This window comes from Perca fluviatilis, chromosome 7, assembly GCF_010015445.1.
Source record: "Perca fluviatilis chromosome 7, GENO_Pfluv_1.0, whole genome shotgun sequence".
Classification (NCBI taxonomy): Eukaryota; Metazoa; Chordata; class Actinopteri; order Perciformes; family Percidae; genus Perca; species Perca fluviatilis.
Window position 1 is genome coordinate 8,653,588 of NC_053118.1, and position 24,331 is coordinate 8,677,918.

A 24,331-nucleotide genomic window follows, 5' to 3' on the forward strand; every position below is an offset into this window, starting at 1 on the left:
TATGCGATAAACGCTGATGGAAACATTATTTGCTGAATAAATTAATGAATTGCGATTTAAGTTTTAGGTCATTTTTATGGTTGCAACTCGCCACAAAACAAAGAAGAAGAAGTTTTAGTTAATTTCCACCCAGTATATTTCCGCTCTGTTTGCACACATGACCGGTGTCAACAAAGACAGATGTAAGTGGATGAACGAGGAGACAAGAGACTTTGAATTTAATTTACGAGCAAAATATAACGGCTATTTTAGATATCAAAAATCTTAGAAATGCCATAATTTATCAGGAACTAGCAAAGGAAATGACCAACAAAGGTTACGACAAGCCGTGGGACGTCCTCCGGAGTAAATGAAGGTGCTCAAACAGTGATACACGTCTCAAAAAAGAGAGTTGTCTCGCAGCGGTGCTGGAGTTCCACCTTTTTGATGAGCTGGATCAGATCCTCGGCCAAAGGCCCATCCTTGACTTCTAATATTAACAACTACTTTTGTCTAGCAAAACTTTGTTCGCAAATGTTTGCTTGAATGTTGTGCGATTCAGTGCGAAAATGAATGGAAACACCTTAAAATGTCTGAATGTCAATTCGATATACCAATTTAATTGCAAAACAGCATGTGACATCATTACACACAGGTTTTTATTCGCTTTAAAGCTGTTGGATGGAAACACACTTTCACACTCAGCTTTATTCGCATGAGTTTTTTTTACCGAACTTCAGATAATTCGATTGACAAGTGGATGGAAACTTAGCTATAGACATACAGTACAGGCCAAAAGTTTGGACACACCTTCTCATTCAATGCGTATTCTTTATTTTCATGACTATTTACATTGTAGAGTCTCACTGAAGGCATCAAAACTATGAATGAACACATATGGAATTATGGACTTAACAAAAAAGCTGTTGAAAAAATGTCTTATATTTTAGATTCCTCAAAGTAGCCACCCTTTGCTTTTTTGATAGCGCTGCAAACCCTTGGTGTTCTCTCAATGAGCTTCATGAGGTAGTCACCTGAAATGGTTTTCACTTCACAGGTGTGCCTTGTCAGGGTTAATTAGTGGAATTGTTTCCCTTATTAATGGGGTTGGGACCATCAGTTGCGTTGTGCTGAAGTCAGGTTGATACACACCTGACAGCCCTATTGGACAATTGTTAGAATTCATATTATGGCAAGAACCAATCAGCTAAGTAAAGAGAAACGAGTGGCCATCATTACTTTAACAAATGAAGGTCAGTCAGTCCGGAAAATTGCGAAAACTTTGAATGTGTCCCCAAGTGCAGTCGCAAAAACCATCAAGCGCTACAACGAAACTGGCTCACATGAGGACCGCCGCAGCAAAGGAAGACCAAGAGTCACCTCTGCTGCTGAGGATAAGTTCATCCGAGTCACCAGCCTCAGAAATCGCAAGTTAATAGCAGCTCAGATTAGAGACCAGATGAATGCCACACAGAGTTCTAGCAGCAGACACATCTCTAGAACAACTGTTAAGAGGAGACTGCGCGAATCAGGCCTTCATGGTCAAGTAGCTGCTAGGAAACCACTGCTAAGGAGAGGCAACAAACAGAAGATATTTGTTTGGGCCAAGAAACACAAGGAATGGACATTAGACCAGTGGAAATCTGTGCTTTGGTCTGATGAGTCCAAATTTGAGATCTTTGGTTCCAACCGCCATGTCTTTGTGCGACGCAGAAAAGGTGAACAGATGGATTCTACATGCCTGGTTCCCACCGTGAAGCATGGAGGAGGAGGTGTGATGGGGCTTTGCTGGTGACACTGTTGGAGATTTATTCAAAATTGAAGGCATACTGAACCAGCATGGCTACCACAGCACTTCTTGGCTACTTCGAAGAAACTAGAATATAAGACATGTTTTCAGTTATTTCACACTTTTTTGTTAAATACATAATTCCACATGTGTTCATTCATAGTTTTGATGCCTAGAGTGAGAATCTACAATGTAAATAGTCATGAAAATAAAGGAAACGCATTGAATGAGAAGGTGTGTGCAAACTTTTGGCCTGTACTGTATATAAAACTGTACTCAAATTAACTCATTGGTGGAACAAACATTGGAGGCCATTAATCGGCGCGCAAAGTCCTCGAAATCCATTCTGCAGTAAGCATCATATAGCCATGGCAAAAAGAAAAAAAGGCAGTTTAATTAATTTTGGTTTTACTAAGAAATTGTGTAGCGATGATGTTAATAGCACGACCAATTCACCTGCTGCAAGCCCTGTTAGCACACCTCCCACCAGGGTGACAACGTAAGAAGCTGAAGAAGTAATGTCCTCTCTGGCTGAAGATGATCCTAACCCCTCTTGCTCATCTCTCCCGTTAAATTGGAACAGCCAGCAGTGGAGAGACTGGAAGAGCCCATATACATGGCTGTTTGTTACGCATTGAAATGCATTGAATGAGAAGGTGTGTCCAAACTTTTGGCCTGTACTGTATATAAAACTGTAAACTCAAAGATTCGCAGAAAAAACATAAACGTTGGAGGCCTTTAATCGGCGCGCAAAGTCCTTGAAATCCATTCTGCAGTAAGCATCATACAGCCATGGCAAAAAGAAAACAAGGCAGTTTAATTAATTTTGGTTTTACTAAGAAATTGTGTAACGATGATGTTAATAGCACGACCAATTCACCTGCTGCAAGCCCTGTTAGCACACCTCCCACCAGGGTGACAACGTAAGAAGCTGAAGATATAATGTCCTCTCTGGCTGAAGATGATCCTAACCCCTCTTGCTCATCTCTCCTGTTAAATTGGAACAGCCAGCAGTGGAGAGACTGGAAGAGCCCATATACATGGCTGTTTGTTAAGGATGGAAGCTTGGGGTGCGTCTCTAAGGTCTAATTGAACGGAGGAATTATGGTATTCTTCGGTAGCCTAAGTAACTTTAACTGTTGTTCATGTGAAATCTCAAAGACAGCCTGATGCTTTGTTTATAGACTATTTGTTGCTGGCTGTTTGACCTATCTATTCCTGTCGATAAAGTATAATAGGGTAAATCCTGTTGTGCATACACTTTTAGCTGTTATGTATCTTTGTTAGTCATTGTAAGTCGCAAGCGCACGAACCCCTTCGGGCTCCCCGAACGCCACGGTATAGTTCGAACAATGGGGAGCCCGGTTCAGCCTGCTGGAGAAGCCTGTCTCCTTCCCTTGCCCGGGGCCGGGGCACATCCCTAAGGGCTGTAGCGGTGATGATGCCGAATCTCTAGATGAGCCGCAGCTGAGCCTCGCATGATTTAACCGCGCTTATAGTTAGATAAAGTTGTGGGGAAATTATTGGTGAAGTAGCAGACAAAAATTGTAAAAGGTTTCCAGTTGTTGCCTGCTGCTACTACGGCGAACTCTCGATCAAGATTCTAGAATTGATTGCTTTTTCGTCTGATATTTCACCACTAAATTCATTTCTGAGACTGTTTTATGCGAGAAATTAACTGTGTACAGTTTGAGTATGGGCAGTTTTACAAAAATGTATGGCCCATTTTCTCTGATATGATGTCGGACTTGGAAGCTCCAGTCTTAGGTGACAGCCAGCTGGCGGCGGCCAGTAATACTCACAGCAACCGCTGTCAGCTGGAAGTCGTGAAATGAAAAGCTTAATGTTAAATCCAAATCTAAAAGGTGAATCTTAAAATGTCAATGTCAAATGTAAAACATAAAATTCAAAAGATAAAATGTCAAATTGAAAATTATAAAGGTGAAAGGCTAAAATAAAATAATTTCTCTTTTTCTATTTGAGATTTTAATTTAAGTATTTCCATTTAAGCTTTTACATTTCACATTTAATTATGGCATGATTTTTCCTAGTAGCGTAGTAAAATAATATTTTTAATTAAAATAATACTATTTTTAATTGGATCATGCTTTGTTTTCTCTTTGGACTTTCAATTTGAATTATGAATAAATATTCCCTCCATACCTTCACAGCCACATGGCGCACTAGGGAGTCACCAACAATAAAGGAAGCAAAGCAGTAGTAGCAGCGACAGCAGCAGGACTAGGAGAGGGAACTGCTCTGAGATCGGCAATGATTGCCTGCAGCATCCTCCATCGGCCCCACACCAGTGTATACCTACTGAAAGTCATGCCCACATTATAAATTAACAGTTTGAAGTTTGGCATTAGCATCTACATCTCCTCCTTTTGTATCCAGTGCTGCAAAATCCCATCTGTTTTGTTTGACTGCGACAAGAGTATCATCCTTTGATCATATATCATGTTATGAGCCAAACTGCATTGCAAAAATGATGGAAACATGAGCCTCTTATTTGTCTTTGTGGCTTTCCAAATACAGAACTCAACAAGTAAAGGAGGGATTCAAGTTTCCAGAGAGGACACGCTGCAGCCGTCAGATGAAATATTACTTTAGACAAACAAATTACACATAATAACATTGAATTCCCTTGAAAGTTAAATAATTTATTTACCACTAAAGCACCACAACAACACTGTGTTACAATACAGCATAGTGGGTCACAATAACATCATCATCATCATCATCATCATCATCATCATCAAAACAACAAATAGACATAGAAAATAACAGCTCCTTTGTGACAAAGTTGGTGCCTAACACTTTGTTTTCTGCTACACAGCAGGTCCACTGGCACAAAGGGACAGGTCACTCTTCATTTGATAACGGGGAGTTCTGAAAGTTCTGAAGAAAACTAGGTACTTAAAATAGTATAATTAAAACAGCTTCAGTGCAGTTTGTTTTTATTAAAGAAACAAAAAGACAATGACAGACAGACAGACTTTGCAAATTTATGGGTGAAATAAATGTTTGATGTTGGCAAGCAGACAACAAACTAATGACACTACAAACCTCTACTACAGAGCGACAGAGGTGGCTGTATTATTTTTGGTTCTGTGAGCCTTTTTTGAAGGTCATATTTATTCTTCATTTATACATTCTATAATCTTTCATCACACTAATCAACATCATTTCTCCAAACACAGCTCCATCATTACTTACCAGAAGACAGCATCTCCCTTCTCTGAACCCAGACCTTTCAGTGTGGACTGAATCTGTGTCTATGCGGAGTGTATGAGATGACACCGCTGTAATTCTAAGGCTTTTCTCTATGTGCGCAAAGCCTGTAATTTTTCAACAGCAATCAATAGTACAGCCAGTATACACTAAATGCCACATTAAAGACACCTTTGTTCATTGACTTTACATAAGTTATTCTAGATACGACAGCAAGAATCTGTGTTCATAACATTAAAGGGATAATTCTGTTTTTTGACAAATGGGGTCTAGTTTTTGTAGTCAGTGCATGCAAGTTTCATACTTGATTAGGGTTGGGTACCAAAATCCGGTGCTAATATGGCACCGGTGCCTTAATGACCAGTATCTACCGGACCAAATAGCAACACGCCTCATTTCGGTGCCACTGATATGCCTGCGCTTCTCTCTGATGCTCTGAAAACAGACGTTAGAGGCAACAGAATCATCGCTGCACGTAACGCTAGTTAACACTACACTCGACAGCAGCTAACGTTAGCCTAGCATTAGCTAGTAGCTGGAATAAACACGGTTAAATGCTGACAGCTAAACGGTGTAAAGTTTGACTGTATTTCACTGTAGAGGATTCCAACTACAGCTGCCGTTGTCGGAAAAACACAAATGGTGCGTTCAATGAAAATGGTAACCTACAGTCTCGTGGTGCATTCAAAGTTATTGTTAAATGCCCTTTTCCCATCTAGTTTTTGTCATTCAACATCAATTGACTAGTCAAAAAAGTTATTGTTATAGTTATTACATTATTATTAAATCATTTAATTTTGACCTTTTTTTGGCCTTAGCAATAAACAAGCCATTCTTTAATGTCGCAGACAGTTGTTTAGTACCCTTCTTTTTTTTCTTTTTTTTAACTTTCTTAAAAAGTATCGGTTCAGGCACCGTTTAGGCACTGGCACCATTTTAAAAGTACCGCTTTAGCACCGGTATCGGAAAAAACCCAAACGATACCCAACCCTATACTTGATTTAGAAAAACTAGAAAGGATAGCAGACAAGAACACACAAAAATGAGAACATGCTTTGCTGTGGCTGTGAATACTGTGTAGGGGTGAGTTGTGGACAGAGGGGAGTGAAGGGGTGGGGTATATGTCAGGTGTGGGGCTGTGTTATTTTCAGGACTTATTTCACATGTAGACACTTATCACTTATACTTCCAGTGTTTGCCTTAATCTTATATCTCAATGTGACAATTGTGTGAGGTGATGCATGTTGACAGGGCCCTTAAATTGCGAACAGGGACATACCTGTACAAAAGCCATATGTATGCATATATGTATGTATGTGTATCATAAATGTGTAGCATGTATGTGTCCTGTGCAGCGGGGCCACAATAAGCCACATTTTGGCATGACTTTGATACCACTGCTAAAGATTACTTTACTACAAACATATATTTTCATCAAATGTGTTCTGCCTGCTGAAATTTGTTTCAGAGTCACCAAAATACTCAAACGACCACTAAAATTTCCCTCAGGATGAATAAAATATCTATCTATCTATCTATCTATCTATCTATCTATCTATCTATCTATCTATCTATCTATCTATCTATCTATCTATCTATCTACCTACCTACCTACCTACCTACCTACCTACCTACCTGCATCTAGGCAGTGCAAATGTGTGCACTGGAGAAGGCAGGGAATTCAAATCAAACACCAGGGGTGTCACCAAAGCAACTACCACTGAAATCTTAAAATTTGGTCATTAAAGAATTGTGACCCAGATATGTAAGCTAGACATTTTAAATTTGAAAAAAAAAATAAAACAAAGCAGGGAATCTCTGTCTGTCTGTCTGTCCTTTGCATATCTCCAGAACTGTTCTTCCGATTTACTTTTCCTGTTAAATTAATTCTTGTTTTTAGCTATTTATTGTCAATGTTATTATGGCACTCACAATTTCATTGTGTGGATCTCTGTGCAATGGCAATAAAGGTTTATCTTATCTGACTTCACACTTGGCGTATGTATTGCTGGAGACCTAATGGTGTGCTTTGTGTAAGATTTGATGCAATTTGGACACATATAATATTAATAAACTCCTAATAAACAAGCAAACAGCTGTGCAGCAGTGGGGGCGGGGCCTCAGGGCTCTGCCAGGCTTCATGGCTTTGTCAAGCATGCCGTCTGCAGGGGGCCACCAGTGACCTATACATCTCTTTGAAAGATGAATATCTCCGCTAAGTGAGAAGAAGAAACTTTATTATTCTTCATATAAAATCATACAGTACAATGTAGTGAAATTAAATCTCTGCATTTAACCTATCCTAAGTATTACAGGCAGTGGAGAGCTACATAGAGCAATTTGGGGTTTAGTGTCTTGCTCAGGGACACTTTGACATGTGGCCGGAGGAGACTAGGATTGAACTGCCAATCTTGTGGTTAAGGGGTGACCTACTCTACCTCCGATTCACAGCCACCCCCTGTGTATTTCACCGTGTGTTTCTGATCACGATTCTGGGTATACTAACATTACACTCAAACTCTTCTTCATTTTCCTGGAGTCAACGAACATGAGCAGATATCCTGCAGGAAAAGTGCCACTCTGCCATTGCAGAACCCTAATAACGTTTTATAATAACTGCTGTAGTTATGTCAAAGCAAGCAACTAATATGCCTGTTTTGAAATTAATACCTCCGCTGAGTGTGTTTCTGGCCACAAGTAGCTGCAACTTGGTGTGTTCTTCAGGGGCGGATTTAGTGATTTGGGGGCTGCAGTTAAATGCTGTCTTGCTTTACTTTCACCCTTTCTCTAACTGGGAATGTTGATAATGGCAGTGGTAGAAAAAGTACTCAAAGGCTAATATTAAATCTGTTAATACTGCACAGTAAAAGTCCTGAATTCAAATGCAGAGGGATTGGAAGGAGCTTTCCAACTTTACCAACGCTACCTTTAAGGCATTTCACTGGATTCATCACGCAGTTGCTGCTTGGCATCAACCAGTTTTTCACATCATGAACTGGATCCCTTTTTATTTAAATGGGTGGTTCAGAATTTTGGACATAGGACCTCATTTCCAAGTTTGCCAGTGTACATTACACCCGAGGCAAATAAATTATAATGCCAGACTATCGATGTAAATGTCTGTTGATAAAATAATGTTAGAAATAAAACTACCCTTGCATCTCAATGATCGCATTACATTTTGAGGGACTAGTTTCTCAACAGCAGCAGAATTTTACTTAGCTCCGGTTAGTAGCACTGCGCCAAAAAGTAAACAGAGTAGCGCACTCCAGTCGGGAGACCCTACCCAAGTGGCAAATGTGTAATGATCATTTTAGATCAGATGACTTGAAAAAACCCACAATCTAAAGGACCACAAGTCACTGACAATGAATGCGGTTCCATCCGTCTTTGTAGATGCACCAACAGCTACTGATGAACAAGTAATAACTTTTGGTAGGCTACTCTAGCTAAAAAAGCTAGCCCCTTTCATAACATTAGCCTAGCTGCTACTGATAGATTGAGACTGACAACGTTAGTGGAGATAAAGTTACTGTTCAATGCATTGTGGAGAGTGACAACGTTAACGGTATAGCTACACTCTTGGTAGATACCTGGTTGGGCTAACCGCTAACTTTAGGTAATTGCTGACAGAAACGTCATGTGAGCTTGGACAGTTTACATGCAAATTGCTAGCCCGTGTGCTTTCATGTACCGGTAACGTTATGTGAGTTATAGCCTGGCAGAGTGAAATTATTGGAGCTCACAGCGGCAAGTAAATAAACTTGCGTGATTGTCATGTAAACCGGCTTTCTAGGTAGCCTAGGTAATATCACTCCGCCGCTGCTGTAGCCTATGCTACCAACTACAGGGAACAAAGTATAACTATTGCAATGCGATGCAAGGGTAGTTTTAATTCTAACATTATTCTATCAACAGACATTTACATCGATGGCCTGGCGTTATAATTTATTTGCCTCGGGTGTACTGTGGAGTGTGTAAGACTGCTTTTAATGGCAGGCTAGCATATACCGTTGACTTGAGCTAGCCTAGCACCAGCGAACTCTGCAACTGGAAGGACTGGATGAAAAGTGTTGAAAACGGTCTCCACTGATAAATAACACACTGGCTAACTTGGAAATGAGGTCCTATTTCTAAAATTCTGAACCACCCCTTTAATATGGTTTATAAACTGTTGCCAGGAGCAAAATATCTAAATATTTCACTTAAAGACAGTAGTGATGAAAATCTCAAACCCTCTACTGCTGGTTTTCAGCTACATATAAAGCTATTAAATGTGAGGGCTTTCTTATTTTTTGCTGTCTTGGTTTGCTTGGCTACATAAGAACAATGTCATTCAGACTTGTGTAGCACCAAATAAATACACTGGCACTCCTCTTGGAGAAGGTTGAATAGGTGAAAAAAAGCTGCATGTTGGACAGCCAACAGCTCCTAATGCTTGGAAAGCAACATATTACACAACAAACTAAAGACTCTTGTGCTCTCCATGACATTCTTTGTACACAAGCCCCAGTCTGCTTGTAATTAGGCAGTGTCAACCTATGCAATGCAACACTGTAACTATGGTACTCAGCATTGGTATCAAAGTCAACTTTCTGGTATCATGACGACACTGTTCTATATGTTGTGTATGCATTGAATCTGTTCCTCCATTCTCCAGCACACTACCCCAAAGTGCCGGTGTGAAAACACTGCTGTGAGTATAATGTAATGTAAGAGAAAATACAGTTGTATATGTGTATGTGTGTGTGTGTGTGTGTGTGTGTGTGTGTGTGTGTGTGTGTGTGTTTGTGCGTGTGTGTGTGTGTGTCTGTGTCTATTTTTGTGTGAAGGAAGGAGAGTGTGTTTGTGCTGGCTTGTAAGCGCTTTTAGCTGCACTTGCAGGACTTGACCTTCATGTTGGAGAGCTGCTCTATTTTGGGGGTCTTTCCAATGTAGTAGAGGATGGTGAGGGGCTCCAAGTCCTGAGAGACGCAGCAGGGCGATGCAGATGCTTCAGGGTTAATGGTGTTATACAGGCCTAACACCTAAAACACAAGAATTAGAGCTATTTCATGAAGAAAATATGACCTTAAGTAAAGTAGAACAAAACATTCATGTTCAAGTTACTGACCTTACCAACTCTGATCCCACACATTTTTAACCTTTGACCTTTCCCTAAAATTTTGCGAAGTTATGAGAAATTCTTTCTATTTTAAGAATTTCCCAATTTGGGATCAATAAAGTACAATTATCTATACAGTACCTTGGAATGCTGGGTGTCGGCGCTCCACAGATATGGACAGGCTCCGGCACAGAAGTTGGCCTCATAGCCCTTGGGCTCGTGGATCCACCTCCAGCCCAGGTCCTTCTTAAAATCAATGTAGAGTGACCGTAAGCAGCAGTTGTCCTGAACGTTCCTACAAAGAGATGAAGAGGAGTGGTGAATCATGTTGCAGTAGTCTGACTTTGGTGTACACAGTTAATTAAAGATATTGATAAATATAAATAAATAATATTTAAGTATATCTATTCTTTAGTTTTATTAGATAGCATAGATAAACAGGAAAGGGGGGGGGGGGGAAGAAGAGGGGATAACACTCAGCAAAGGGCTGTGGGTTGGATTCGAAACCATTTGAAACCAGGCTGCTGTCAAGAACTTAACGTACATGGGGCACACGCTCTACCAGGTAAGCTAGCCCCAAAGACATCTCAAAATAAAATCAAGCCAGGATGCAACAAAATTGCCCAAACCAGACTCAAACCCAATATTTTGTTGGCAGCATTGTATATCCAGTGCTGTCCAAAGTGCCCCAAATTTATTGGGTACCCAGGAAACCAAATGTTAAGTAGATTTGATGAAGGGCTCATGAGATATTTCAAAGACAGACACACACACACACACACACACACACACACACACACACACACACACACACACACACACACACACACACACACACACAGAGGAGTCTTGCTTTATTAGATAAATGTAGCCTAATACATTACAAAGGTAATGTTGTAGAATGTGCTTTTATGTGTGTTTTGCCCTACAACAGCGTTCTGGGCTGTCCCTCCTCTTCACTCCAAGAGAATGACTGGGTTAGAGATCATAGGTTCAATAGTTGATTGAAAATGTTGCACCTCCCACATGTGTTCAGCCACATCTTTTTTTTTGTTAATGACCCTCCTTCTGTTGCCTTGGAAAAGTAGGAAGAAGCTTAAAGTCCTCTCCCAAAAACTCAAGACAAGATAAATTACAGAAACCTTAATCTCACTGAAGATCACTGAATGTTATATCCCAACTAAAAAATGCAAACAATAGATAGATGTAAGACATTTATTAGGGCCCGAGCGCCAACTATGTCACCAAATTACCAAATTACATTGGTGCATTTACATATGCACCATGCATCAATAAAATCAATATAAATGGGAAGTTAGGGATAGGGTTTATACTTGACCATGTGGCTCACACATTGCCATATTTCTTGATGTTCGACGCATTGCGATATTTCCTGACGTTTGCTGTCGAGCTTTAGGTTACACACTCTGGTCAGGAAGGCTTGGACCCCGTCATAACTTCTTGCAGTTCTAATTAGGGCCCAAGCACCAACGGCGGTCGTTTGACGTAGACTCTTGTGTAAGGTATCATTGAACTCAGCAGAGTTCCTTTTTCATTGGTGACGGTTTGTAGTGTCCGACGTTGGTGCAAATGCACGGCCGCAGGGAGTGGCGTCCGCCAGTAACCCCAGCGCACGCAGAGGTGCGAGGGCCCGTCAAATGCTGCTTGCAGCTTTAATTATTTTTATTTTGATAAATGAATCACCTTTTTGAGGGCCTAAACATACTGAAAAACTCACCAAAATTGGCGGTTGCATTTGGGCTGGTGAAAATTTAAATTTTTTTAAGGGTTTTGTGACTAAGTGCACAAAAATGGCCCACCAGCACCCCCAAACAGGTTTCAAAGTTGAAGCCCCCTCCTTTAACTTTCACGTAGAGTAACGAAAATTGGTACACATATGTATCATGTTGTGGCAAACAAAAAAGCCTTGAGGACCCACTCCCTATACCCAACAGGAAGTCCGACATCAAGTTATTAAAAGCAAGACTTTTCGTTCTAGGGCCTGGCTGTGGCGGGGCCGCTATTTTGTGTGTTACGCCATCGAAACAGGAAGTGGGTGTAACTCAAGTGTACATTGTTACATTGTTAGGCAAAGCGAAATTGGCCCCAAAGCCTGACCTTACTAATTCTAGACTTGAGCTTGGCGCAGCTGTACTGGCAGAGATAAACTGTCTCAAAACAATCCACACAAATTGGAGGTTTACAAATATATTTCCATTAAAAAATATTAAGTTGATTTACAAATGCTGAAATACGAGTTAGAGACACAGATACACACTGACAGATACAAATCGCTTTGCATTCATTTGTGCATCATGTTTCAAAAGTCAAAAATTAGAGGCACAGATACGACACAGATTTACAGATACAAATATCTGCATTTATTTGTGTGTGTTTCACGAGTTGCAAATTCATATGAGATTGTTTTAGCACCAAAGTTTTGACACAACAAAAGGGCACAGTCTATCTGTGTCTATAGGCCTAATGCTCTCTATGGAAAGCTAAAGTAATGAAATTCCTCTGTGTTAGCAGCTGATTAACACTAGCACCAAGCAATAACCACCAAGTCCGACGCCCGAGAGTGTCTGTATCTTTTTGTTATCACTAATATATATACATCTCTCGAAAATATCTTCATGCTGCCACCCATTGTGCATTATGCTTCACGAGTTGCAAATTCGTATGACCATTTGAAGCGCCACACAAAGCAATTGACGTCAATTCAATGCAAAAAAAACACTATCCAAACAATTTAAACAAACTTTTGCCATGAAGTAAAGCTCATAATAATTGTCGCTGTATTATCTGTCCATACAGCTCATGTGCAAATGATGTGACATGAGAGCATTTTGCTGCTTATCAATACATAAAAAACACCACTCTCAGCACAGAATACTTTGATTTCACCATGATTCCTGATACCTGAGGCAGATTTCAGGTCACTGTATAAGGAAAACTCACAGAGGGGAGAATCTCAACTGATGTGTGTGTAATGAGACTAAGGGCCCTATTTTAACGATCTGAAACGCAAGTGTGAAACGCCAAACGCAAGTAGCTTTGTGGGCGGATCTCTGGCGCTGTTGCTATTATACCGGCGGGATAAATGACTCTTGCGCCCGACGCAAATCTTAAATGGGTTGGTCTGAAGTAGCTAGGTGTGGTTTGGGTGTAACGTGAAAATAACCAATCAGAGCGTCATCTCACATTCCCTTTAAGAGCAGGCGTATTGTTCCGTGGCGGATTGCTATTATGACGGCGGATTTGCCTGGCGCATGCCAGCGGGAGCTGTCCGGGATGCGGCAAAGTAACAAATGCCCGTCTTGGCCGGGTGGCGATGTTGCTGCGGCCTCTCGGGCGCATCTCCTCAAGTCTGGAGAGGATTGCTGCAGCCATGGAGCATGGGCCTCCAAACGCACCACCTGCACCTGTTGTGCCCCTTCCTCCTCCCCCCACTCTATCTCCGTCCACCTGCTCCACCAGGAGCGCATCGCGCACTACTCCAGATTCACCAGATTCCGCCGGAGTGTCCAATCCCACCGTAGTTCAACATCACGTCTCCTTAAGTCCTCTAATATTTCCTCATTTATATCATCAACACATCCATGATTCATGGAAATGTGTAAAACACAACAAGCCACAAAGAATTCTGCGACTTTTTGAGGACTGTACTGTAAAATGCCTCCTGACCTATCCAAACACCTGAAGCGCATTTTCAGTAATATTTTTCTTTGTAATTATGTATGGTTTTCAAAAATGTGAACTGCTGTAGATGAGAGACGTGTATGCGCGTTGTGCACACGCTACATTATGGCCAAGCATGCGCCCCTAAAATAGCATCTGAATAACGCGCCACTGACTTTAGACCGGGTTTTTCCTGGTCAGTGGCGGTATTGTTTTCTGAAACTGCAAAATAGGACTACGTAACGTTTGCGCCTGAACACGCCTCCTCTTTTCGCTGAACCGCCCCCGGGAGCGCAAATACATTCCCTAATTTACCGACGTGCGTCTGTGGAGGGAAAAGTCCGCTGTGCGTCGGGTGCAAAATAGGAATGATACATGCGTCGGTGTACAAAGGCAATTGCGCTGAGTGCAAGATAGGGCCCTTAGAGTGTGAATTCCAGGTTAGTACTTGGAGCAGTAGGCTGTGTCCAGCGCTCTCTTGGATCGTTGGTTTGTGTGCTGGGACTGGGACTCCAGCCGGTATGAAGGCAGCAGCATGAGAAGTAGGTGTGGAGCCTGAGTGCTGTGTCGCCGATTCTTAAACGCCTTCAGGTCAACACCATGGACGAAGCTGTCATCAATACCTGGAAACATAAAAGAGATCAATAAGCTGCATACTACTGTATGTGAATACTTTTCTTAATTAACAGGTCAAAACATAAGATTTAAACTAATCACATTTATGAAAGTAAAGAGACTAAAAGCATTATTTTTGCTTTAAAGGAAGTGCTTGTCAGAACTTCAAAAAGTGACTTCCCCCACACCTCAAGATTTGAACGAAACAGTAACGGTGTTAAAAGATTGTTTGTAGCATTGGCATTTAGCCTGCTGGTCGGATAGCAATTAGCCCATTAGCTTGGCCTGTTAGCCTCCCAAATAGCATCGTGGACTGCTAGGTTGACGCACACAGTTTGCCTGTTGACTTTTTTGTGAGTTAAAAGAAAGAACTAGTGCTGGTCCAGATGGTTTAGAAGCCACATTTTTAAAACTTGCTGCAAATGTAATAATGTGTCCTCTTGCAGATCTATTTAATATGTCTCTGTCTAACTGCATAATTCCCTCCATATGAAAATGTCTTAATAAGCAGTCTTAATAACTGTTTGTGTTGGGAAAGGCAACAGAGTTGATATTTCAGCTCATCAAAAAGTGTGCGTGGCCAGGCTTATTAGTTAGAGGTGTGTACAGTTGGCGAACAGAGTAGCCACTCTGTCTTAGTACGATCGCAGACAGAGTTGTAGAATCGAAAAAATAACCACTGATGTTTTGTGGATAATTTAGTTGGCAGGTAGTGTGACTGTGACTGTTTGTCGTTAAAAGGGACCGCACAAAGTGTTGGAGCTAATGTGGATTTATTGTTCTCTGACAGATAGATAGGTAACGTTAGAGCTTTTAAATTTGGCTACTGCAGACCCAGGCCTTGTGTGAAATTTGCAGATTTTTGTGACGGGGTGGTCGCAGAAATGGAAGTGTTGTAAGGCAGTGTTTTTGATTGTCGGTCAGTTTGATTGTAAGCTTGTAAATTTGTGATGAGGCCAATAGATATTGGGCCTGTAACTCCCCTCTTCCTGCTAGCTAAATGGCCCGTGTGAGAGTGAGAGCGCGGTCAGCGAGCTTGTTACACCAGCAATCTCTTACCACAGTTCCAGTTACTTTTGGCTGGCTGCCAGCTGCCGGCATAACTAGAGTGGCTATATTTACAGTTTGAATTTCGTCAGGCCACTTATACAACATCTACCTAAAGGTGTTATAAAGCTAACAACGGTGTCCGATTTCAAGTTAATGAATTTTTGTGAATTTCAGAGGAATTCTAAGAGGAGGCTAGCTAGCTCTCATTGATAGAGCTACATCCAGCCGCAGGCTCTATCGATGAGACTCGCGGACAAGCGTTTATTTCCCCAATCGTTTGTTTAAATAACTCAACACATTATAATTACACACATTAAAAGATTAACTAGAACCTGTGGTAAGAGATTGCTGGCGTAACAAGCTAGCTGACAGCGCTCTCACCGTACACTGGACATTTAGCAGGAAGAGAGGAGTTGCAGGCCCTGGAGCTCTGTCAGAGCAGCAGCGTTTGGTAGTCCATTAGCCCAAAAAACTGTGACTTTGCGCACGTATGGAGTGCTGTGGGCTTCCAGCCGTGATGGAGCTCCATCTACCTCACAGCAGGCCGGGGTCTGTGAAGGAAGGCAGGCCGGGCGGTGAGGCAGCAACACAGGCCAGTGTGCAGAAGTCGGATAGCGATCTGATCTCCATTTGTTTTTAGCGAGATTTTGGGAGCTGCGGTGTCCTTTTGCTGAGACATAAAGTCAGCTTTATCCTGGAGTGCCAACAGTGCCATTCAACCAGGTGACTCTTTTTCTGTTTCTGATGGCCACATTCTGCTTTATGATGCAGTTTATGTAGCTGATGGGATAACATTTCCCTGGAATTGTACCTCATACAATTTTATGTGAGAAACAAAACTGATTGATTGATATTACGAGTTGAACTAACACATTGTTGGTATTGGTGTTTTCATGGGATTAGTTGACAATAATACAATAATAAATAACACAAGACATATCCTTTTATATTCTTTAAAAAAATTCTGAATCAAATAACCTGCAAACCGTGCCTCCAGCTCCTCACTCTTGTTGGGAATAATGTAGTTATTTGATGGTACAAACGTGCAGCACGGGCAGTGCAGGCTGATCTTGAATCCACTGTTTCTGTCTGTGAAGAAACAAAAGTCACAACAAGGGGAAACATGCAATAAATGATGATGAACGTGCTACAGTAATGGTAGGAATATGCACTCACCTCTGTGGTTCAGCCATTCACTCACTGCCTCTGTCACATCAAAGGACAGCCACTCTCCCTCCGTTCGCATTTGTACCACCTTGCTGTCTATATATCGCTGTGTTGGGGACGTCAGGTCTCTGTGTCCTAAAATCTATTTACAAAACAGAGGCATGAAAGGTCAAAGTTGTGAAACAGACATTTTGTTTTCAGAGCTATTTATTTGAAATGCTTAAGTTTTATTTGTATTGACAGTTGAGAATGCTGCCACACAGTCAATCACCAAAAAACTTCACTAAGATGCTTGCAGTAGTCACAGTGGCTAAAGAGAAATACCCAAAGTTCTATGCAACACAATCTTGTCGAACAAGTTCTCCGACCTTGAGAACATAATGGATAACATGTGATTGCATTCCAGGATGACCCATGAGAGTGTTTTCTGATCTGCCAGCTATGTGATTAAGGTTTTTGTACCACATTTCATTGGTATACATCTCATAGTTGTGGACACGTCAGTCTAGACCAAAGGGGTAGACTTCAGAAGGCCCTTGTTACTCACAAAGGTTTAATTGGAACTACTAAGCTATAACGTTAGTTGTCATCCTAACTTCACCACAGCCATGTTCGCTGACTATGGTCTGTGTGTGTGTGTGTGTGTGTGTGTGTGTGTGTGTGTGTGTGTGTGTGTGTGTCTGTGTGTGTGTGTCTGTGTGGACCGCAGACATCTGGTTCAGAATGCCGGCAATCTTCCAAAATGCAAAGTTTGTCTCCAAATAAATTATGCTTAAAGGTGCTGTAGGTAGGATTGTGAAGATCCAGGAAGTAGCCAAAGAATTTGAACATCGACAACTTCTCAGACCCTCCCCCCATTTTTGCTGAAGCCCAAACTGTCTCCTAAGCCCCCCCCCACAAGGGAGAATGAATGCGTGTGCATGAGCAGTAATTGACACGCAACGCAGTTAGACATAGAGCTTAGATCTGGCCCAAAAAAATCAATCCCGACCCTACCCGAGCCTGTGCACGTTGTGTCGGAGCCCGGCCCGACACATTAAGTGGAATTATGAGCCCGAGCCCGATTTAAACCCAACACTTTTTTAATACATGGGCCGTTATAACTGACGTTCTCAACTACAATTCAGAGTTGTTTTAACTGAAGAAATCTGTTTAGAATGATCTTAATGAATAATGCAACAAGAGCGAAGCATGTAAACTGCTCTGTTTGTTTATTCAGAATGGAATGGATCCCAAATAGATCCGAATGAAGAAACGTAAAAAAAAATTAAAAAAAAGAAGTAAGCTTGGAGAAGTAACAAAAGAGGACATTGAAGGCTGACTATCATCTTTTCTGCCACGGTGAGCCTGCTTCATGTGTCTGTTAATCATCGAAGTCCCCGTTTTATCAGCTGTCATAGGCGAGCACCGTGCTGCACTTAGCCTAATGCACTCGACAAAGCAATATGTTGTCACTTCCCACAACTTGTTTAAAATGGTTCCATACCTCCGAATTTCCTCCAAACTTGCTCAAAGGTAATTCTCCTGTTTTTCTTTTTTTCTTTACATCCTCAAGCTCCATGTTGCACTTAAGCTCCACAATACAGCCCAGCAGCCCCGGTGTGATGCGTGCGAGAGGAGGAGACTCCGCGCATGACACATGTTGCATTTTGTAACTGTAGTCCAACTTGTGTAACTTTTTGGAAACATTTGTTACTTTGGCCTAAATATAGCCTATACAGATAATATTTCTGATTATGGCATAGCTTTCTCCCCACCCAATTAGGCTAATCTGTAAAGTGCCTTGTGATAGTTCTTGTTATGATTTGATACTATAAATAAAATTGAATTGAATTAGATATTAATGATGGAAAACACATACACACACACACACACACACACACAGGTCTCTGAAATAGAAAAAAAGTAGAAATGTATGAAATGTTAATACTTAACGTGATTGTCAGCATGCCAGTGTGCAAAGCAACATATGTAGTCATAGAAGATGTGAAACATTAGTAAAGTAAATTACTCTGATAATTCAGCAAAAAGATGTACGAAAGAATAAAAGTAATGGTATCATAAGTACTATTAGCCTACTTATTAAGCAAATAGATGTACGAAAGAATAAAAAATAATGGTACAAGAACGGCCCTCCCGCTGAAGAGGTTTACTGCGACAGAAATCAGCTATACTTGTAATATTTGATGTGTATTGAGTGTGCTCCTCGCTGATCATGTGGTTTTGGCACGAACACATAGACCTGTAGCACTGTCACTTGCAAAATTTGTCAAAAGCCAAGCTCATCTAGAACTTCATTTGAACGAGGAGAGCTGCCTTGTAGCTGTAGCTGTGATTTCTGAAGCTAAAGGACGTTTGCAGTCAGCTGTTGGTGTAAAGACACACAGGAGCTATGTGCTAATACTAACATTACAGGGTGTTGAGCTTTGGATCACTGGATTATCACACAAAGCCCAACATAGGAGGTATAAGTCACGCTTCAATTACATTACATGCAGCGTCGGACATAATTACCAGGGTGGTGTGCATAAAGTTACTGCTGGGAAACCCAGTAGTGTGAGTAGTGGTGTTGAAGCAAAAAACTGAAAAATGGGTAACGATAATTAAGATCACTGCAAAAGCACTTGCTGATAAACTGGACAGATTGCAAAATGCTAGAAAGACTTCTTAAGAAAACCAATACAAGGGTTGATAAAATACTGTTAAAATCACAGGAGATCAAATCACAGGAGGAGAGAATGCAAAGCTCCTTGCAACCTCCTGTGATTTTATTAGGCTAATGACTGAAAATAATGTCAGCGACTAATCAAGGTCGACTGGACTTTCATCACATTAGAGTCGACTTTAAAAAATCTAAAGTCATGCAACCCCTAGAGCCTATTAGGTTTGCCGAATTTACAACAAGGCATGAGCAATTATGAATTTGTCGTAGACAGCGTTTCACAAACAACTTTGTCTGGGCACTTTCTCCCTGGGTTCAAACCTATTGTACTGTTTAAGCCACTGTTTGTTGAATTTGACGTGTTTACCGTCCATAAAATAGTTTTTTTCATAGGCTAACTGTAACATGATGACGTCAGTTGAAACGTTTTTTTGCGCTTACAAAATAAAAATAAAATTTCGCGAGAGAGAAAGAGAGAGAGGTGGATGCGCTCAGAGCAGACCGTTTACAGCAAGTCTGTACAGGGATATAAATTGTAAAAATCATATCCCGAATATGATCAAAAACGTGATAAGTCTAATAACCGGAATTCATGTCCATGTAAACACACATGATTCAAACAACATGCTAGCTCCATCTGTGGGTTCAATGATAGCAGCGTCCATAACTACCAGCAGTTTATTCCCGGATCGGAAGCTTTTTAATCCATCATGGAATTACTTGGAATTGTCTTTGCAAAAATAAATAAATAACTATGAATCCAAAAATCAACTCACATAATCTCCGCTTTGCCTTGGCGACCTTTCACTCATGCTCTCACAGATTTTTTTAGCTTTGTAGCAAACAGCTGGAGCTTTATAACAAGTGCTTTTATGCCTTTGTAGCCCTTCCAGAAGCTTAGTAATAAAAAAACAATGTATTCAGGTTGGCTGGTGCCATCTTGGATTTGACGCCTAGACTGACAGTTGTTTTGACTAATCACATGAAATATTTCAGGATCGATTTTGCTCGCCGAATAGAGATCCCATACAGGAGGGTTTTTTTTGTGTGTGTGTGTGTGTGTGTGTGTGTGTGTGTGTGTGTGTGTGTGTGTGTGTGTGTGTGTGTGTGTGTGTGTGTGTGTGTGTGTGTGTGTGTGTGTGTGTGTGTATTGGAAGGTCTCCTGGCAGAGGCCTGGTAGATAGATAAAGAGATGCCAGAATGAAGCCTGGAGGTTGAAATGCGTGAGATTTGGCCTACTGATGTCTAATAGCAGACAGAGATGCATTGAAGATGACACAACTAACTTTTTGGATAAAATCATATGAACTTTTTATGGGAAAAAAATTCTAAATAGTTTCATATTTTTGTTAGTTACAGAGTTTATTTTATTTTCCCCTGATTGCCAAGACTTTGGATAACAATTTTCAAATTATTATTGTTCTCTGTGTGATTTCAATACATTTCTGTGAGATTCCATTTCCATTTAGTCTTTTCTTTTGTCTTTATCCTCATCTATCAATTTATACACAATGTATACACATACATATCCTGATAGCCCAGGTTGTCCTGAAAGAAAATGGTCTCTATAACTTGATTGTGTATAACAGGGTTGAGGTTATACAAGCATTATTAGACAAGGAGACCAGGCGAACCAAAGATAGGAAAAAATGGCTTAGACTTCATTAATAATTGATGACTTGTTGGTGAAATAACTATAATAAATGAGGAAATATAGCAGAGAGCAGAGCATAGCTGTTGTCAGCTGCTGCATTTATGCATTATTATCATAAGATCAAGAAAAAAATGTACGCACAGGGCGTACAGGATTGCTGTGCACTGTGCAATGTCATATTGTTCAAGATAATATCAGGGTATAATATGAAACAAATCATATCATAGAGGCAATATTCCAACTTTTTGACGAATTGCCTGTACAGTTGCCTATTTTGTCATATTATCAAGAAAATAATCGCAGATATACCCTGAAATATTGTGATATTATTTTAGGGCCATATCGCCCACCCCTTCTACACACATTAGTTATGTCAGACCAGTGACACTTACCATGACGAGGCAGAAGAGTTTCAGAGCCAAAATGAATAGACCATGTAAACATAAGAAATGTTTAAAATGTAGTTGGAAAAACTGTTCAGTAAATAAAGTACCTGCAGCTACTAGGAGAACTATACTGTGTCCATGTTTTACAGAGTAACTTGGATCTTTTTACTTGACACGTTTTTTTCTTGTCAGACAAGTATTGCCATATCTATGCTTTAAAATGAAAAATTAAATATACATGTATATACATATATATATATATATATATATATATATATATATATATATATATATATAATTGAATATTAACAATGTGCAAATGTCATCTTTTAAAAGGTCCCATTATATGCTAATTGTTAGGTTCACTAGAACATGTTTAGAAAACACTTTTATTTTTCTCTTACTGTCTGTCTGAATAAAACCTGTATTCAGCCTTTGTCTGAAATGCTCTTACATACCATCCGTCTCTTTCAGTTAGACATGGAAATACATTTTTACAATATGGGAATATAATTATGACTTTAAAGTGTCAATCTTGAAGATTTTCATTTAAATAAATGTCTGTTAAGTCGCCATCTATTACCGAATGAAGTAACACACTGGTGATTGAGCATATGGCCCACTGACGAAAGTATTGCAATATTTACATATTTTCCGTATTACAAACTGAATATCTGTGGCGTTAAAAAATGCCGTATTAAGTTACTGCCAATGCAAATCGAACATTTCCTACTGGTGCAGCTTCACATTAAAACAGGGATGCATCGAATCCAGGATTTGGCTTCGGATTTGGCCAAATATTGGGCTTTTTGATGGGGCTCGGTTTCTGCCGAACCTTCGAATTCTTTTCCACCGAACTGAACCCTACGCTTGCACTACGCGTCGTAGCGCCTTGGCAACCAAATTGTGACAATTGACAACCTAATAATCACCCCTGGTTAATGTGATTTGAGCGGTGAGTGGCTTTCCATCTTTGTCTGCACTATTTTACTATTTTTTATTTATTTTTTAATAGGTTGGTCAACAGAACTTCAAACCATACTGGACATTTAGTTTTGTGTGGTCTAACTAATAGAACTCCTACCTGATGTCATCACTGGTTTAATCGCTACGTGATGCCATCGCCGACCTCATGTCTGTCTCATTCACTCCTTGCCTGTGTTCTTCTCCACTAAGACATATAGTCAAACAACATTATAATAGATTTTTCATTAGTTGTTCCATATTAATAATATTAAGAAAGAAATCTGGTGGTATCAAGTGGCTCCCCCTACACTTCCACCTAATGTTAGACCTACCTGTTGCCTTCCCTTGTCTTTCCTGAGCCACCATCCTCACACCTGAATGAAATGAACTCACTGTTAAATACAGCAGCCTAAATTCAATTCTTAAATCAGCCTAGTGATGGCATCAGATAAGACAACTATTATGCAGTAAGGTTGTGCTGCTGTTGAAATTACATTCACATTTTGTATTTTAATATATATATATATATATATATATATATATATATATATATATTTTAAATATAAGACAAGGGTAATGTTTGACAGCTGATCAGTTTGAAATATTGCAGGGACTTATGGAACAAGAAGGAGAAGCCACAGTGAGCTGTTAGATGAGCAGCTGCAGGCGACAGGTTCCAACGTCTCATTGAGGTAACCATCTACTTTCACTTTCACTGTTCACAGACTCATGCCGTGGGCGGCATGAAATCAGATCATGGTTGCTCACAAAATGATGTAAAAAGGCCAATTATTGCCTGACTTCTGTATTAAAAGAACAATAATTTGTTTTTGGTCGAAAGTATTGCTCGACCTGTGGTATTAACCAAATTAGCTGTTACCTCTAGTACATAGGGTGTCGCCAAATAAACAAGGACACAAAATTTAAGGATTTCCACTTTAAAGTAAGAGTAAAGTCAGCTTATTAGCCAGCTCCTGATGTAAGTCTAGAGGAAAGTGTGTGTACCTGGTAGAGTTCGATGCGCTGCTCAGACACTCGGGCTCCATGGTTTTGGAGACGGAAGATTCTGAGCTCCGCCTTCACCAGGTTGGAGGCGTTCTTTTCCATGGAAGACACATCAAACGTCAGCCGCCTGAAGTAAGGATTGAAGTGTGTAGGAGATATAACATCTACAAAAAAAGGTGAGAGAATGGCTGATTTAGGATATGTGTGTGTTTGGCAGACAAAGAGAGGAGAGACTGATGTGAAACTGGCTAATGTGTTTAACTTGACATTGAGGCATTTATTTAAGGCCCTTATCTAGAGTGATCTACACTGAAATGGGAATACATTATTTGATCAAACTAACAGTAAGGAAAGATGTGGACCTCACACCTGTGCCCATATATAATCTGTAAAAGAACTAAAGAGGGAGAAAGTTGGTTCCCTGTAACTCTCACTAAAGCAAAAACAAGCAATTACAACAATCAACAACCAGTAGAAAATAATAGCATTATGCTAAGGTATATACATAGTATATACAGTCAGTCCCTCCAGGATTTCGCAGCCTTTTTTGAGATTGTTGCGGCCCAAAATGCCTGATTTCGTGGGAGCTTGTGTAAAAAATTGCGATAAAAGTTGCAATGTCTTTTGTATTTTTCTTGAAATGAAGTTGCGAGAGACAGTGAAAGTTGCAAAATAAAGTTGCGATTTTTTTTTGTATAGTTCTTTAAAAATCAAAAGGAAACTTGTTTTGGGGAGAATAAAATGTATTTAATTTATTGAATTAATCTTACATTGTGTCTCATCTCCGTTTTTTCCTGCATCCACCGTGTGTGTGTGTGTGCGCGTGTCAGTCGCGGTGCAGAGCCAAAATGATTAAAACAGCAGCAGCTTTCAATGACTTTAGAGTGAAAAAACGTTACAGCGTACATTGATTTAAAAATGTATACAGGTTGGCAGGACGGTCTGAAATGTTTTGCACTTTTGTCTTTCACTGTACATTTTGTTGGTAAATGTGAGATGTTCGAGTGGCACACGTCTCGTCTTCATATCAGAAACAAGG

General features: G+C 40.3%; 1 protein-coding gene across 1 annotated transcript in view; it reads right to left on the reverse strand.

The window, feature by feature from the left end:
- Positions 1-5,886: 5,886 nt before the first annotated feature.
- Positions 5,887-24,331, reverse strand: part of tgfb2 (transforming growth factor, beta 2) — a 72,499-nt gene continuing 54,054 nt past the window's right edge. The window contains exons 2-7 of the mRNA XM_039806415.1: positions 23,293-23,456; positions 16,629-16,761; positions 16,431-16,541; positions 14,236-14,410; positions 10,248-10,401; positions 5,887-10,029 (exon numbers count right to left, since the gene is read on the reverse strand). Coding sequence (XP_039662349.1) covers positions 9,871-10,029; positions 10,248-10,401; positions 14,236-14,410; positions 16,431-16,541; positions 16,629-16,761; positions 23,293-23,456 — 896 coding nt within the window. The 3' untranslated portion in view covers positions 5,887-9,870. The remainder of the gene's footprint in view (positions 10,030-10,247; positions 10,402-14,235; positions 14,411-16,430; positions 16,542-16,628; positions 16,762-23,292; positions 23,457-24,331) is intronic.